This window comes from Pterocles gutturalis, unplaced genomic scaffold (assembly GCF_000699245.1).
Source record: "Pterocles gutturalis isolate BGI_N339 unplaced genomic scaffold, ASM69924v1 scaffold20099, whole genome shotgun sequence".
Classification (NCBI taxonomy): domain Eukaryota; kingdom Metazoa; phylum Chordata; class Aves; order Pterocliformes; family Pteroclidae; genus Pterocles; species Pterocles gutturalis.
Window position 1 is genome coordinate 602 of NW_010128850.1, and position 17,337 is coordinate 17,938.

At 39.2% G+C, this 17,337-nt stretch overlaps 1 protein-coding gene across 1 annotated transcript in view; it reads left to right on the top strand.

Moving 5' to 3' along the window:
- Nucleotides 1-230: 230 nt before the first annotated feature.
- Nucleotides 231-17,337, top strand: part of AASDHPPT (aminoadipate-semialdehyde dehydrogenase-phosphopantetheinyl transferase) — a gene marked incomplete at its 5' end in the record, with an annotated part of 31,005 nt that continues 13,898 nt past the window's right edge. Inside the window, one exon of the mRNA XM_010079772.1 lies at nucleotides 231-456. Within this exon, the coding sequence (XP_010078074.1) occupies nucleotides 231-456 (226 nt within the window). The remainder of the gene's footprint in view (nucleotides 457-17,337) is intronic.

Here is a 17,337-nt window from a genome sequence, read left to right on the forward strand (position 1 = left end):
TTTGTGCTAATTGTGATAACAAATGTATTTTATACTCAGGTCTGGTGAACTCTTGGTTAAATTTACAGACTTTTATAAAAGGAAGAAATGTAAACGATTTGGCTAAAATATGCTCTTTCTATTGGCAGTAATAAAACCGTGGTTTTTAGGCACATGGTTTTCTAGCAACCACAGATACTTTGCACATAGCATAATAGTTCTGTATGAATCACTTCCATTTTATTTCATAGGCTGGTCGCCTGCTGATACGGAAATTAATTGCGGAAAAGTTGTGCATACCTTGGAATGAAATACACTTGCAAAGGACATCAAAAGGAAAACCTTTCTTGGCAAATAACGTATTCAGTATCTATTCAAATTACAACTTCAATGTCTCTCATCAAGGAGATTATGCAGTTCTTGCAGCTGAGCCTGAGCTTCAAGTTGGCATTGATATTATGAAGACTAATTTACCAGGTAATGCTTTATTATAACCAAAGCAGATTTTGTATTTGTATTGGTTCTCCATTTTGGAATGCAATGCATTCAAATTTAAGGGAATATATTTTTAGTTCTTTTTATACCAAAAAAAAAAATCTCAGTTATACTGCTTCCTTTCTCCTGTATTTTTTACTTATTTATTCACTATTGCTTTATCATTTCCCTCACGTTAAATCGCTGAAATAGTGGATAACTCAGTGTCCATTGATCTATTGCTCATTCTGCAGGCAGTGTCAGAACAAATCAAGGTGGTTCTACGTTGTGTCTGAGTATATTCTTCATTCAGTGCCCCTAGTCACCTCTGTCATAAGAGATGTGGAATCAAAGTTAGACCGTCAGTATGTATTGTCACTTAATCTTAGTTATGTCAACTGTAGCAGGCTAAATTTATGAAAAATTATCTTGAATTAATCCTATCAATGTTTTGGTTGTTCTGCTTCTGTCACGTAGCTTCTTGATTGTCTGTCTTCTGGTTTCGAAATAACAGCATGAAGCTGAAGTTCAAAGGAGGATTTGGCATCAGGTAAAGCATTTAATCTCAGCAGAAATGTAGTAAAAGCGGTGGAAACCAAACTCAAATTTTAGTAAAGTAAAACATGGTTTAGATACAATGTTCAGTTCTTAACTTCTTAAGAAGCTGGAGAGACTTCTGCCAATGTGTCCTAGAATTGTTGATGGCAACAGTCGCGACCTCTTGCCACATCCCTCTGGGCAGCTGCAGTCAGCAGCTGTCTGGATTTAATTTGTGAATATGAGCTCGTGGGACTAAGTAGTGCTTTGAGATATGATACAGTCTTCAGTGAGACTGAGAGAAAAATTGTGGTTCTTTTGGATATGCTTATGATTCCAGAGATTAAATAATGGAATTAAGTTGATGCTTCTGTAGTAAAGCGATACTGAAAAACTGGGTATCCAGATGACCAATCTGAAAGAGCTAGTGACAAATGCAGCCTGCTAGGATTCCTGAACGTAGGTCCTTCATCTACCTTTATCCATGGCTACTTTATCCACCTTTCCCTCTTTTGCAACAGATCTAGGTATATATTAACAGAAGAAGGGGCTATTAGGGCAAGTCACTGTATCCACAATCTGAATTCATGGTGGCAAGCTTCATAGTATATACAGGGGTTAGAAAATTTGTCTTTCCTTTCCAATATCTGAAGTTCCACAGCTAGCATAGTCTGTCCTGAAGTAATTTAGCTGTCAACAGCTTGTATACATCTTTCCTATCTTTTGATAAGGGGAGAAAGGTACTTTGATGCTTGTCGTTGTGCGTAAGAAGTAACTCTCATAGGTGTGTAAGCACCTGGTTGTGCAATTGTTTTGCACATTATGTAACTTTACATAGGTATTTGTGAAATAAATAAAAAAAAACCAAACAGGTTCCAAATTTGAAAGAGGTTTTGTTTATGGCCGTATGTCGTCCCTCTTGGAATCATAATTTGTATTTTTGCAAAATAAATGTAGTAATGCAAACTTATAATTGTATGTAGGGAAGTAAGCCAGCAAACAAGCAATATTAAGGGTAGAATTTTATAGTCTCTGTAAATATGAACTAAAGATAGAACTTTTTTCATCTAAAAATTTTCTGAGAAAGATTTTTGTCTTAGAATTACCTGGAACTGTTTTTGTTGCTGTGCTATGAACGTGTAACTTTGACTTTGCCAGTATTGTTTTACCTGATAGTTCCACTGAGTGGTGCTCTTGCTCTGCGGTCGCTAAGCGCATTATATTTCTGTGAGTGACTCCAATGTACATCTCTCTCTCTGGAATAGCTACAAGGACAAAGAGTTCCTTATGTACAAAGAACACTACAGTAGTTTTGGGTTTTTTTCTTTTATTTTCAAATGCTTGTTTAAATGCAAAGTGCTTCATCTTGTTACGTTATCCAACCAAATCTTAATTGACGTCTTCAGTATTCTAGTTCTTATACTCCTTTATTGTTCAACCAGTGGACAAAATGTGCAGTGCAAATATCATGCAGCTGTAATTTTTTTGGGAAATATGCTGTTAAATTGTGTTTTAGCATGTAACAAGGAAACCGGGTGCACATAAATATTTTATGTCACTTCTTAATCTGTGCTGCCTATTTTTGTTTTACATAAGTGCAATAAGATAATATTTTCCTTCTCTTTAGATCAGTTTAAGGTGAACTCTTGAATCACAGTATGAAAATGCACACTGCACTGTAAGTTTGTTAATGGAAGTAATTGTGGACATTATTTGGCAAAATAAATTAGAAGGATTCTTACAGTACTACTACTAACTCCTGTGGAAAAACTCAGCTTGTGACAATGATTTTTAGCTTATGGACAAGAAATTTTGCAGCAAGTGTCGTCTAGGTTTAAGTGGTGTGTGGGCTGCTGATACACCAGTCACTTAAACCCTGTAAAGTAGGACATTTTCAGAGACTTAAGAAACAATTATAGCTTAATAAATATTGAGCATTTGAAAAAAGTTCAGATCTTAGGTTCAAGAGCTTTCTTGCTGTGGAAGAGAATTTCTTTTCAGTACTGCATTTCTTTTAGTTTAGATGGAATTAAAAGGTAAATAAATTAACAGTTCATACCTGATCTGTCATAATCAGCCTGCAATCTCTTACCTGTTACATTACAGTTACTTTGAGCTGGACATCTCCAATCTCAATGTAATTCTAGAATTATATATTTGACATGCAGTGAAATTAGCTTTTCTCATTAATCTTTCAGTCTTAGTTTTGCTTATTAAAAGACACAAAAAGGTAAATTTTCTGCACATGACTTTTACAGAAAATTGATTTGATCTAAAAAATACTTCCTGAAATGCTGTTTTAAGAACATAGGCTATTATATGCAAACACCTGATTGTTTCAAGCTATTTTTCTCTGGGGCAAAGAAATATAAACAGAACTTAAGACTAGACATTAGGAAGAAATGTTTCACTGTGAGGGTGGTGAGGCACTGGAACAGGTTGCCCAGAGAAGCTGTGGATGCCCCATCCCTGGAGGTGTTCAAGGCCAGGCTGGATGAGGCTTTGAGCAACCTGGTCTAGTGGAGGGTGTCCCTGCCCATGGTAGAGGGGTGGAACTCGATGATCTTTAAGGTCCTTTCCAACCCAAACCATTCAGTGATTCTATGATCAACTCATTTTTCTCTTTTTATTCTCATTATTTCATCATTGAAGTGAGGTAGTAGAAGAGATGGTAGAGATGAAAGAGTATCTAAGTCCCACGTGAAGAAGCTAAATACCATACTTCAGTCTATCTAGTGAAGGAAAGCTCCTTCTCTCCAGCCACTTATAATCTTTGTACCGTTTCTTTTGGTAGTCATAAACTAAACTGAGAGTTAGGCACACCTGCATCATAGTTAACATATTTGGCATGTCTTTGTCTAGCAGCCATGCTCAAGTTTTTGCACTTGTAATGCTTTTTAAATTTTTGGTTTTCAGCTTTTGCAGTAAGAAATTCTTGACCTGGAAAAAAAAAATCCCAAAACAGATTGTTCTTTGGAGTGCTTTTGTCCTTCTTACAGTGCTTTAACTTTACCTTAAGCAATTGTTTTTGGTTTTATTGTTGTATTTCAGTAGATCTCATAGCAGCAGTCAGCATCTGATCTTTCACTACAAGAGAAAATTGCCAAATTATTAGCTAGTGGTACAGTTATAGACATGTAGATATGCTGTTTGAGTTGAAGAAATTAACAAAGGATTTAGGATAAATGTTATTTCTAATTGATTAAGGAAGGCAGAATTTGTAAATAGGAGAACAGATCATTTTTAGATGTAAAGTAGTGTTAAAACTGCTAACTAATATCCTTGTTGAACTAACAAATCATAGTGGTCATATGCTCTTACACTGAGTAGAGAGGCTGGATCATCTTTGTTCTTGTTCCATTTGAAAATGGGAAGAAACAGCCATCTTAAACATGCTCTTAAAGAATACATATTATGTAGCATTTTCATTACTGTGCTATATTTAGTCACATTTCTAACACTGTTTTAACCTGGAATTACACCACATTTGTGAAAACACCTGCACATTCTGGTGATTGATTAAGCACCAATGCTTGATAAACTGTGAAAGGAAAAGTTGATATTGTGATTGAATGTCCTCTTTGAGGGGCCATTGTTTCTTTCTAAAAAGCCTTAGTCCTTTGTTTTTTAATAAGAAAACGTTTGGAATAACAGCACATAGAACAGTAAAAATGAACCTGTGGAGAATAGATATGTTTAAAATGAGGGGTAAGTTAACAATTAAGAAAACAAAAAACTTAAACCAGGAGCTATTAGTAAAAATAAGAGGTGGAACAAAGAGAAAGTGTAAGAATGCTTGTCTGGTTTTGGTTTGTTTTTTTTCTGAAGTATCCTTCTGCACACTGAGCTTACAGTAATTGCAATTTATTCCTTAATTGGTCTTTTGGGAAATTAAGTTACACATTCAAAATGATAGGCTAAAGAGTTTTGTGTTTTTTTTTAACAAAACTAAAATTACTTCTTAGCCCACAGTAATGACAGTGAGCTTTGACTTTCCAAATTAAGGAAAACTATCAGAAAGATGTGACAGGAGGGCCAAGGTTAATTATTATGTAGGTATTAAGAATTTGCTTTTCAATGAGTTTCTTGCCAACACTGCCCTTAAGTTCCAATAGCTTCAGCTCTATGGATACATATATTTGTTGCAAGAGTTGGAAAACAGAAGCTGTCTTTATTCTGTGTTTCAATAGTTTATTTGGATGTTGTCTGTTGGAAGAATTACAGTTTGGAGCTCGTTTGTTTGAAGGTTGGGAGACTGTTTTAAAGACGGATTTTCAGATTTTTAGACTGCCTTCTGAAATGATAGAAACATATCTTAAATATTTAACATCTCCCCTCAGTAATGATAAAAAAAAAAAGCCTCAGATGGATTTCCCTGATGTATTTCTTTTCTAAGAGAAATTCTGATTTTTAACAAGGGAAATATTTTTATATTTCCTCACTAAAGGTGAGAGGTTGCTGTTGTCACGTCAGGTTTTCAGGAAAGTGTAGGACCAGAAGACTTTTGCTGCTTCTACAAGTAGCTGGTTTCTTGACTTCTGTTGGGTTAGTGCTGTAGGTTCTAGGTATTTATGCCTGTATTATGTGCTGTGTTGCATTGTGATGGAAAATCCAATCTTGTGGTGCATTAAAAAGTTGTTTCTTGCCCTGTATAGTTTTCCTGTCTATCAGAATTGTTGGGGTTCTTATTAAATATGTAGATCTTTTTTAATAGAGAAAAAAAAATTAATACAAACATAGAAAACACTTGGATATAGTATCTAAAAGAGTAGATATAACTGCTGGAGGTGAATGGACTAGTGAAGTTGATCAGTTTTTCAGTTGTGGGCCGTGCTCTGGTTTTGCTACATTGCAATACATTTATCTTCCTCTTGCGTCTTTCCTGTGTAGCTGTTGGCTGGATGAAAGACAGCTCCTGCAGTGGCTGGTCTGGAGCTGTGCAGAAGTTGATTTGTGTGTTGATAGGGGGGAAGAATGCAGAGGGACAACATGCTGAATGACTAGCTGGCTGCTGTCTCTTCTCTGTGGGAAGACCAAACGAAACATGCTGGATTTTAGCTGTCAGGTGGGCCAAACAGTCTTTCAGCTGCTGGCAAGCCAAACAAATGGCGTTATGAGGTTGTTTTGTTTTGTTTTGGTTTTGTTTGGTTTTTTTTTTTTTTAAAAACCATGTTCTTACGTGGTTAGTTTCAGTGTTACATAGGAGAGATTGATTCCCAAATTTAAAACACTAATGCTGCTTCTGTCTTCTTGTGGGGTTTTTTGGACTTCATTTTGAAGGGGGGAAAGAGGAGAGGATGGTGTACACACAGAAGTGTGGGGTTTTTAAGTGTGAAAATGATAAGGGACATTTTTACTGCATCTGTCTGTGAGATTCATGTTCTGGGACAGGCTTCTGTGCAGTGTCCTGACTTCTGCCATCACAAGGAACTCTTATTCAGTGGCTTTATTACTGCAGTAGGATATCATGATGTGGAAGGACATAGTCCCAGGCTGTGTGTGTCTGAGTACTGAGGACCATTTCCACACCAAACACCAAATTTAGAAGAGAGATCTCTTATCAGAGTATTTCAGAGAAACCACCAGCTCAGTCTGAATCAGCTTGTGCTTTCTAAGGTTGCAGAGCTTCCTGGGGCAGGAAAAATTGTGTTAGTCAAATAAAGGAGGTGTTAGGAAGTGTGAATCATGTAGTCAAATTCATGTGGAAGATGATTTAGGTGCTAAGGATTGGCTTCTTTCCCCCTCAGTTGTCCAATATAACATTTATAGGTATAATGAGTACCAAGCAGATCCCAGTGCACCCCCAGGTTCTGCAGTGGTACTAGTTTCTTGGAGATGGGAATATTCTCCCTATAATAACATTTTCACTGAAGTGCCTAACCTTTCCTGCTACTGTTATCGTAATACTTTTATGGTTCTGTAGCAATCGTTAGTGATACCATGGGATAATGTTTTGCAGTGTATCTGATTAAATGCCAAGATAGAACTGGGTGTCATTACCCTTGTGCTGGAATTTCTGTCTGTGCATCTCACAGTTGCACTGTATATACATAATACATACATGTATATATGCACACATTCCAGTATGTGTGAACATATGTGTATATGTATACATATGCATATGCATATATATATATGCTTTTTATGTAGATATATGTGGTTGTCATAGAATTACAGAATAGTTTGGGTTGGAAGGGACCGTTAAAGGTCATCTAGTTCAACACTTCTGCAATGAAGAGGGACCTCTTCAACTAGATCAGGTTGCTGAGAACCTGATCTGAGAATACGTGTGTGTAGATATATGTGTATGCGCACACACACACTCATTAATGTATAGTGTGAGAGTTAATCTGATTTCTCTTTGCTGGAGGTACGAAGTGATCCAGTTTTCATGTTGGTCATCCTCATGGCAGTGGGTTTTTGCTTGTCTGTTTTCTGGGAATAGCAGATGTTATTAATCATAGAATCATAGACTGGTTTGGGTTGGAAGGGACCTTCAAGATCATCGAGTTCCAACCCCCCTGCCATGGGCAGGGACACCCTCCACTAGACCAGGTTGCTCAAAGCCTCATCCAGCCTGGCCTTGAACACCTCCAGGGATGGGGCATCCACAGCTTCTCTGGGCAATCCAGTGCCTCAACACCCTCACAGTAAAAATTTATTCCTAATATCTAATCTAAATCTACCCTCTTTAAGCTTAAAACCCTCATATGGGAGTCACTCTGACCATCTTTATGTCCTTCCTCTGGACCTGCTCCAACAGGTCCATGTCCTTCTTATGTTGGGGGCCCCAGAGCTGCATGCCATACTCCAGGTGGGGTCTCACAAGAGCTGAGTAGAGGAGGAGAATCACCTCCCTCAACCTGCTGGCCATGCTTCTCTTGATGCAGCCCAGGACACGGTTGGCTTTCTGGGCTGCAAGCGCACATTGTGGGGTCATGTTGAGCTTCTCATCAACCAACACCCCCAAGTCCTTCTCTTCAGGGCTGCTCTCAATCCGTTCCCTGCCCAGCCTGTGTTTGTACCCCAAGTGCAACACCTTGCACTTGGCCTTGTTGAACTTTATGAGGTTCTCATGGGCCCACCTCTCAAGCCTGTCAAGGTCCCTCTGGATGGCATCCCTTCCATCCAGCATGTCAGCTGCACCACACAGCTTGATGTTGTTGGTAAACTTCCTGTGGGTACCACTCAATCCCACTGCCCAAGTCTCTGACAAAAATGTTAAATAACACTGGTCCCAGTACCAACCCCTGAAGAATGCCACTCGTCACCAGTCTTCACTTGGACATTGAGCCATTGACCACAACTCTGGAGTGCATCCAGCCAGCCAGTTCCTTATCCACCGAGTGCTCCTTCCGTCAGATCCATGTCAATACAATTTAGAGACCAGGATGTTGTGTGGGACAGTGTCAGAGGCTTTGCACAAGTCCAGGTAGTTCCCTTATCTGCCAACACTGTAATCCCATTGTAGAAGGCCACCAGATTTGTCAGGCACAATTTACCCCTAGTGAAGCCATGTTGGCTGTCACCAATCACCTCCTTGTTTTCCATGTGCCTTACTGTAGTTTTCAAGAGGATCTTGCCAGGCACAGAGGTGAGACTGACTGGCTTGTAGTTCCCTGTGTCTTCCTTTTTTTCCATTTGAAAAATGGGGGTTATTTTTCCCCTTTTCCAGTCAGTGGGAATTTCACCAGGCTGCTGTGACTTCTCAGATATGACGGATAGTGGCTTAGCAACTTCATCCGTTAGTTCCCTCAGGACCTGCGGATGCATTTCGTCAGATCCCATGGACTTGTGCACCTTCAGGTTCCTTAGTCTCAAAACTGATCTTCTCCAGCAGTGGGTAGTTCTTTTTCCCAGTCCTGCCTTTGCCTTCTGTGAGTTGAGTGGTGTGGCTTGGGCACTTGCCAGTGAAGACTGAGGCAAAAAAAAAGTCATTGAGTACCTCAGCCTTCTCCATATCACGGGTAACCAGGTCTCCTGTTTCCATCTGGAGAGGCCCCATATTTTCCCTACTCTTCCTTTTACTAGTGACATATCTACAGAAGCTTTTCTTGTTGTACTTGACGTCCCTGGCCAGATTTAATTCCGTCAGGGCTTTAGCTTTGCTAACCTGAACCCTGGCTGTTTGTACAATTTTTCTGTATTCCTCCCAGGCTACAAGTCTTTGCTTACACCCTCTGTAAGCTTCCTTTCTGCATGCCAAGAAGTTCTTTTTTCATCCATGCAGGCCTCCTGGTGTTTCTGCCTGACTTCCTCTTTGTTGGGATGCATAGCTCCTGAGCTTGGAGAAGGTGATCCTTGAATATTAACCAGCTTTTTTGAGCCCCTCTTCCCTCCAGGGCTTTATCACATGGTACTCTACCAAGCAGATCCCTGAGAAGGCCAAAGTCTGTTCTCCTGAAGTCCAGGGTAGGGAGTTTGCTGTGCACCCTCCTCACTGCCCTGAGCATCTTGAATTCTACCATTTCATGGTCACTGCAGCCCAGGCTGCCCTTGAGCTTCACGTTCACCACCAGCCCTTCCTTGTTGGTGAGAACAAGGTCCAGCATAGTATCTGCACTCATTGGCTCCTCTGTCACTTGGAGAAAGAAGTTATCATCAGTGCATTCCAGAAACCTCCTGGCTTGCTTGTGTCCTGCTGTGTTGTCCTTCCAACAGATTTTGGGGTGGCTGAAGTCCCCCATGAGGACCAGGGCTTGTGAGTTTAAGGCTGCTCCTATCTGTCTGTCAAAGCCCTTATCCTTGGTGGCCTGTAGCAGACCCCCACTATAATGTCCCCTGTCCCTGCCCTCCCTTTAATCCTGACCCATAGGCTGTCAGTGGGTTCCTCACCCATCCCCAGGCAGAGCTCCATGCACTCCAGCTGATCACTGACAGAGGGCAATGCCCCCTCCCCATCTCCCCTGCCTGTCCTTCCTGAAGAGGCTGTGTCCTCCCATTCTAACACTCAGTCATAGCAGCCATCCCACCAGGTCTCTGTGTTGCCAGTAAGATCACAGCCTTGCAGGCCTGCGCACATCTCTAACTCCTCTTGTTTATTCCCCATGCTGCGTGTGTTTGCATAGAGATTCTTAAGTTGGGGCCCTGATGAAGCTGACTTACTGGCTGGAATTCCTTTTTGCTGCTCTGCAGGTGCTCTGCTGCTGACCTGTGATCCTTCTCCAGGCTCTGGGTATCTGTTGCTGGCACTGGCATCAAACTGGTATGACTGGGATGGATTGAGGTTCTCCTCCCCTGGCAAATTTAGTTTAAAGCCCTTTTCACCAGGTTGGCAAGCCTGTGACCGAAGATGCTTTTTCCCTTCTCCAACAGATCGATCCCATCAGTCTCCAGTAGACCAGGTTTCTCAAAGCGAGTCCTGTGGACTAAAGTAGCCAAACAATACAATTTTTGTATTCTCAGAATGAATGACAAAAAGCATGTATCTGTTGCAGACCATACGCTACCAGTCTCTAAATTGGTCACATGATATATCCAGTTAATAGCTTGTGGCTTCAGTGTTTTTTTTATCTGAGCCATACCTGTGTCAAAATTTCTCCAGTGCAGTTTTGGAGGTAGAGCTGTCTATTTCTTTATGATCCTTTACTTTCTTTTGTTTAACATAGACTATCAGAGCAACTTGCTTAAATACACATCACTGGTGTTAGATGCAATTACAGTAAAGCAATTTAAACTTTAGCAGTTTCTTTAATATTGCAAAGACTTAATGATCCTAACTGCAGAGAAAATATAAGAAATTATCAAATTATGTCAGTCTTTTTATGACTTCCATTTTTACAATCTGTGAAATGTTGAGTAATTTAAAGGAGGCAACCGCAAATCTTGCAACACTTTATGGTCTATGCTGCTTCTCTGAGGTATGCCAAGATAAAATATATCATCAGTAGTTACATAATGAGAATGAATCTTTAATGTACATATCACTGGGAGATGTGGGATAATGGCAGGAAGTGGAGATGTCATGGAATGCAAATCCAATTTCCAATTCACACTAAAGCTGTGTGAGCTAATAGACTTAAACCATGCTTTGTTAATTTTCTATCTGTTTCTTCTATGTTGATAATTTATCGAGCTCTTTATTTGTTCTGTGTTGTCTGTAAACATCTGTACAAGGGTTAGTTGGTATTAATAAACAATTAGGACTTGGGTATCTGTTGCAGAAGAAATGTTTTCTCTGTATCAGTTTACTTTGGTTTCCTTTAGAGATAGTGGAACATGATCAAATATAGCTTGTGTCCTACACCAAAAGGATAGGCAGCCCAGAGTGTAGGACTCAAAACACATTCATCCTATACAGTGTGTTAGTTTGCAAGATTTGTGTTTCACATTATTAAGTAGATTGATCTGTTCATACTTCAGTTGCTTGTTTTGCTAGCAAGTATGTTTCACATGGTAACTTTGCTCGTTTGCCATGTGAAAGTACATTGATATGTGTTGGTTATATATTAGTTCTTCATCACCGACTTCTTCCTTCCATGCAGTTCAAGGCAGTTAGGAATCTGTTAGCATTCAGGAGTTTGTGGTTTTTTGTGTGCTTGCTTTGGGTTTTCTCAGGGGATTAGTTGATAAATGAGCTGGCAGTAGTAGCTTTTAGCTTTCAATTTCCATAGTTTTGGATACAGACCACAATATAAGTTAGGTTGTATCTGACCAAAACAAATTGAAGACTGTAAAACTGGTAAAAACTGAAGTGAGAAAGGTCAGTCATCTACTCTTCTCACTATTTTTGAGAAGGCATGTTTTGGTTTTGATAACTTCAGTCACGACAGAACAGTTATTACCTTTGTTAAGTGTACATTGTATTACATTGTATGTGCACACTTATCTGTACATAGCATGTTTACTTTCCAGGTTTAGTACTGTATACTTTTCCAGTATCACTCACTATTTCTTCTCCCCACTCTTCCTGAAATTTCCAGGGTATTGTGTTTTTTTAATTTAATGAAGAAATGTAACTTTTGGTTTAGATTTTTTTAAAAAAATGCATCAAAGACAATTTTTGAAAGATTAGCCAGATTATATTTTTAAGGATCTAATGTGCTTTAACGTTTATTAGCAGGGAATAATAGCTGTATATAAGTAAGAAATAGTTTGCCTTCACAGCCAAGTTAATTTTACATTTAATTTGTTCTGTGAACTACTCTGGTTTCAGATCTGCATTTTAATGTGATAGCGTGAGGTTTAAGTGTCTGTAGATTAAAGAAAAATTAATGAAAATATATCCTGATCTCAAGAATAAAACTTCTAGCTTCTCTTGTGAATATCAAACTAATTTAGACACCAGCTTTCCTCTGTTGGCTACTGTTCCCTAAGAAGCAAGGTAATGAGTGGTCTTGGAAGGAGGCAGAGCTCTACATATTCTAGGAAAAAAGGACTTAAAGTTAGGGCATTGAATAGCTGAACCATCCAGTCAATTTTGTTCTAGTGCAAATGAATGCATAGGTTTGTATTTGTTAGGCAATCAGATACTGGGGCAAATTGTTGTCAGTTAATTGGATGTTATGAGAAGAAGCTATAGTATGTTTTGGTTAAATTTATTACAGTTTTGTAGTTAACTCTTGTTTTTCAGCAAGATGATCCAGTGTAAAAACAAAAACTGCTTCCAATATTTAGAGGATGTCATGCTCTGTAGCAGAAATTTTCCAAGTGTGGAGTTTACAGTAGACTAGAGAAATGCTTTCCGAATTTTAGCAATTATCAACAAATACAAAAGGAAAGAATGTGCAACGATTTGTGTAAAGGTGAGGAAATGAGTGACCTATAAAAACATAGACAAAGGAAAATGTATTTTCAAATGAGAGAGAAGGGACAATATAATTCTGCTCAGTATTAAAGAAAATTGAAGTTTGTTTCCCAGTTTCTCTTGAGAAGAAGCTATATAATTTTTGAACAATTTCTTAGCTGTAAGTTAAGAAATTAAGTGGCATAGGTGAGTAAGATGTATCTATACAAAGCACTGGAAATAGTTTTAAAGTTTACATTGCCAGGAATTGCCGCATTCAAAATTTGTAGCCATTAACTTATATTTTCATAAGGGTTATAGTGAAGTTATTTGGTTGATGGCTGAACAGATATATATATTTCTGAAAACAAAAAGCCTCTTTATTAATAACATTTTTATGGTTAGGCTTCTAGACTAAATAAAAATCTTACTTTTAAGATATTAATAGAGGGTAGTTGTGAAAAAAAGATATTGTTAGATTTTGACAGAATACTTACAGTAATCGATACAACTCTCAGTCACAGTGGAGCTTATTTTCATTAATCCCCTTGACTGAGGCAAGTTTGGTTTCATGTTTAATTCACAAATCTCATCCCTCTCCTCCCACCCCCTTGTCATGTTAATAGCTTTCATGCCATTGGCTCAGTTTTTCTGCCTGCTGAAATGCACTCTCCTAATTCCCTGTAGAATCTAAATCAGCATCTTTCTCGTTTCTTTTTATTTTTGAAACCTTTTATCCAATATTTCCATAGATCTCCTCCTATCACAATTTTTCTTCTCTTAGAGAAAACCAGCAAAAGGTGAGTGGCTGTTCTTTTTAAAGAGTTTTAATAGTTGATGGGGGTATGTATCTTTTCCCATTAATCATAAGCTATCTGTGGAACAAGCTTCCTGTTTTTCTCTGCTTCCAACTCCACTTATTTTTCAAATCTAATATGAAAGCTTATCTCTCTTATGTATTCCTAAGATCATGAAATTGAATTTATTCCATTTCAGTGATGAATCCCCAGCTAGTTGCTTGACCAATCAGATAAATATTGTGCAATGTCCTGATGTTCATCAATTTAAATAAGTAATTTACATACATAAATATTTTTTTTCAAGTGCACTCATTATGAGTTGCAGGTATCTCACTGCCACTGAGGTGGACAAGATTACTGTAAGTATATTGGATTGGATTTATTGGAATGAGGATCTAAATTCTGATTCTTCAGAAGCTGTAAATATGACTTACAAGAAGGGATATTTGAAATGCAGTTTTGAAAGTTTCAATTAAATTTTTCCACATGGTTGTATCCCCAGCTAATTTTTCAGCTCGGTGTTTGTGGTTTTTTTTTAATAACCCTGAACACTGGGAAAGGAGAGCTGGATTATATTATCAAAGACTCGGAACTATGTGAACCCAGCTGTGTGGCATCTACTCTGGAGCTTGTTAGTGTATGGATGCTTAGAATCACAGACAGATCAGATGTGCAGTTTTCTACAACCTGCATAGGCATATCTTAGAGGAATCCTTTTTCTTTACTGCTGTGAGTTAAAGAAGAAATAGCAGTGCAATTATGTAATTTTCAATGAGTGTCTGGCCTTATCATTGTTCATTGAAAATGTAAAGACAAAGTATTCCTGGAAGTATTTGTATTATATGTGTGCATTACAATAAAAGCACTTGCTCCTCCAGAGGGTCTATTTTTCGTGTTTTTGCTGTCAGTTCATTTTTATCATGCTTCTCTGGTTTGTAGATCTTTTTTAGAGAGCTTCCTTAGAATTTACTCTTAGAAAAATGCACGCATGCATGAATTTTAGAGCATTTATGTACCAGAATTTCACCTGCATAAATACATATATGTACACTTCAGACAAATTTCCCTTAGAAAACTGCTGTCATCTTGTAGAGAAGAAAACACTGCTCAGTGGAGTGCGGATACTAAGTTCACATTTTCAGTTAAGTGTGAAGGTAAAGCCGAAACCTGACTATGTTTATGAGAAGGTTGATCATGTTATGTCATTTCTGTGGTGAATGCTCTGCAAATCTTGTAGAAGTTCCTCTGAAGTTTTAAAAGTACTTTTAAGAATAACTGAATATGTCTGGTTGATAACCCTTATCAATACTTTGTCTTGCCTTTGTTTCCTATCAGAGTTCCCACTTGCATTCCAGTTTCTTTTGTATTCTGTTATGTGGTCTTTGTATCTTCCTTGCAGAAAATATTGTGGCTCACGAAGATCATTAAAATATTGGGGTAAATTTTTTCTTTCTTTGCTTACATTTTACGGAGATTACCAAAAATGTTTAGCACTTTTCCTAAACTTCTCTGAGAGGAAAATATAGGCAATAAACACAGGAAGGAAAATACTTAAGAAGGTCTTAGAAAGTTATCATCAGAATAGGAAGCTCATTTGTTCAGTGAAGAACTCAGCTGAAAGGTGATTCACTGGTACCCTGTCTTGCCCTGTGCCTCAAATGTAGATGATACCATGTGTGATCCAAAATTGTATCCAAAGTAGCTGTTAGCTCTGAAGTATGTCTACTGGAATGATTTGGCATGAAAGCTTTTCAGTGTATTTTTAATGAAATATAATTATGTTGTAAACCAGAACTTGGATTATTAATGAATCAAAATGGTCACAGAAACAAGCTCAAGTGTTCGTGTAATTGTTGACAGGTGAGTTTATTTCTGAAACAGTTTGCAAATGGGAGGTAATTTAGAAAAGCAAATTTAAAACCAACTGAATAATTGCTGTATGGGACTTGTTTCCATTCTTTCAAAGGAAGTTTTGGAAATTGTGTTGAGTATGTTTGAGGCTTTTTTGCTCAAAGTAAAAGCAAAAAAGGTAGCATCTAAAAAAAGACTTTCTACTGCTTCTAGTTTTGTCTGCCTCCTTGTTCTCCAGGTCATGAGAGACAAGGGCACATTGAGGAGGGTTTAGTGAAGGGCCGCCAAGGTGATTAGATCATTGGGGAACTTGACCTATGTAAAAATCTTGATGGAGCTGGGTTTGTAGAGCCTGAAGAGGGGATCTGAGGAGGGGAGTCTGGTCACAGTCTATCTGAAAGGTAGCTGTAGAGAAGATGTAGGTAGCTATCTTCATGAAGGGTGCACAGGGACAGGACAAAAAGGAAGAGGCTGAGGTTGCCTCAGGGGAAGTTTTGTCTGGGTAAAAGAAAACAATTCTTTACCATGAGAACAGTAAAACACTGGAATAAGTTGTCCAGAGAAGGGGTGAAAGACTTTGCTTCACAGGGCCGTGAGTAACCAAATATGAGGCTCTGTTTTCAGCAGAAGATTGGACCAGATGGTCTCCAGAGGTCCTTTCCAACCTAAGTTTTTCCATGATTCTGTGAATTCATCTTTCTCTGATATTTGAGCAAATGTGGAGAAATGGACTAGGAAGGCTGTGGGGACTGATAGTAATTTGTGGAGAAAAATAGTCCTCGCTCCTCTAATCTGGTCCATTCCTCAGAGGGAAGCAACTGCACTGTATTAAGAAGGAAGCAGGAGGAGAGGGCAGTTCAGGAGAAAGCAGTGCCTGAGCTTTTCAGAGGAAGATGTGATGGGTGACAGGAATGGAGGGGAAAGTACTGTGTAAATTTGAACATGTGTCAAGAAGGGTAGCTGAACAGTTGAAGAAACCTAGGAGAAAAAAGGGCTAAGTAAGGAGTGAAAAGGTGTTAGCATAGGGGTTTGACATGGGCTTGGTATACTAAAGAGTTTAGGTATTGAGTGTATTCACCAAGTGTGATAAACTTTGGATGGCGGAAGGACTGACAATGCAGGAAGCATCATACGCCTCTAGGTGCTGTAGTGTGGATAGTCTTGGATAGTCTTCTGTGGTAGTGTGAATATCTCTGGGTTACTGAAAGCAAGAGAACTTTCTGAAAGTAATGGAGGAGGAAGGGTACACCAGGACATTCTTGAATGTTTTGTAGTTTGAATCACTTGAAGAGACTGGTGCTGCAACACTGTTGTCTTAAATACTTGAGAGAAGAAGAGAGAAAAATAAGTGGATTGTTTGGAGCAGGTGTTAACACAGTTAATTGATAAAAAGGGTGTTCTGGTTTTGTGTGGTGGGTTTGTTTGGTAGCAGGGAGGGGCTACAGTGATGGCTCCTGTAAGTAACTGCTAAAGGTTCCCCCAGCTCCAAGTCTGTTCTGGTACTGAGGGAGGGACTACAGAGATGACCCTTGTGAGAAACTGCTGGAAGTTTCCTCAGCTCCAGATTGGACCTGCCCCTGGCCAAGGCCATGCCAGTCAGCACCTCTGAGAATGACATATTGAAGAGGAGGCACAGAACAGGGAGCAGGGACATGGCACTGGGCAGGGCCCAGCCCTGCTGGTCCATCCAGCTGCCTGCCTGCTGCCTGCGCGGCCATGGCCCAGTCGACCCAGCACAGCCCCTGCCCGAGAGCTGGGGGTTTCTCAGGAGCCAGCGAAAGAACCTGCAGCAGAGAGAGGAGCGGGATGTGAGAGAGAAAACTGCACAGATATGAAGGTCAGTGAAGAAAAAGGAGAAGGAGGAGATGCTGGAGCAGAGATTCCCCTGCAGCGCGTGGAGGGCCCCACGCTGGGAGAGGTGTTTGTGCCTGACCACGCAGTCTGTGATAATTCATGGAGATTTAACAGTGG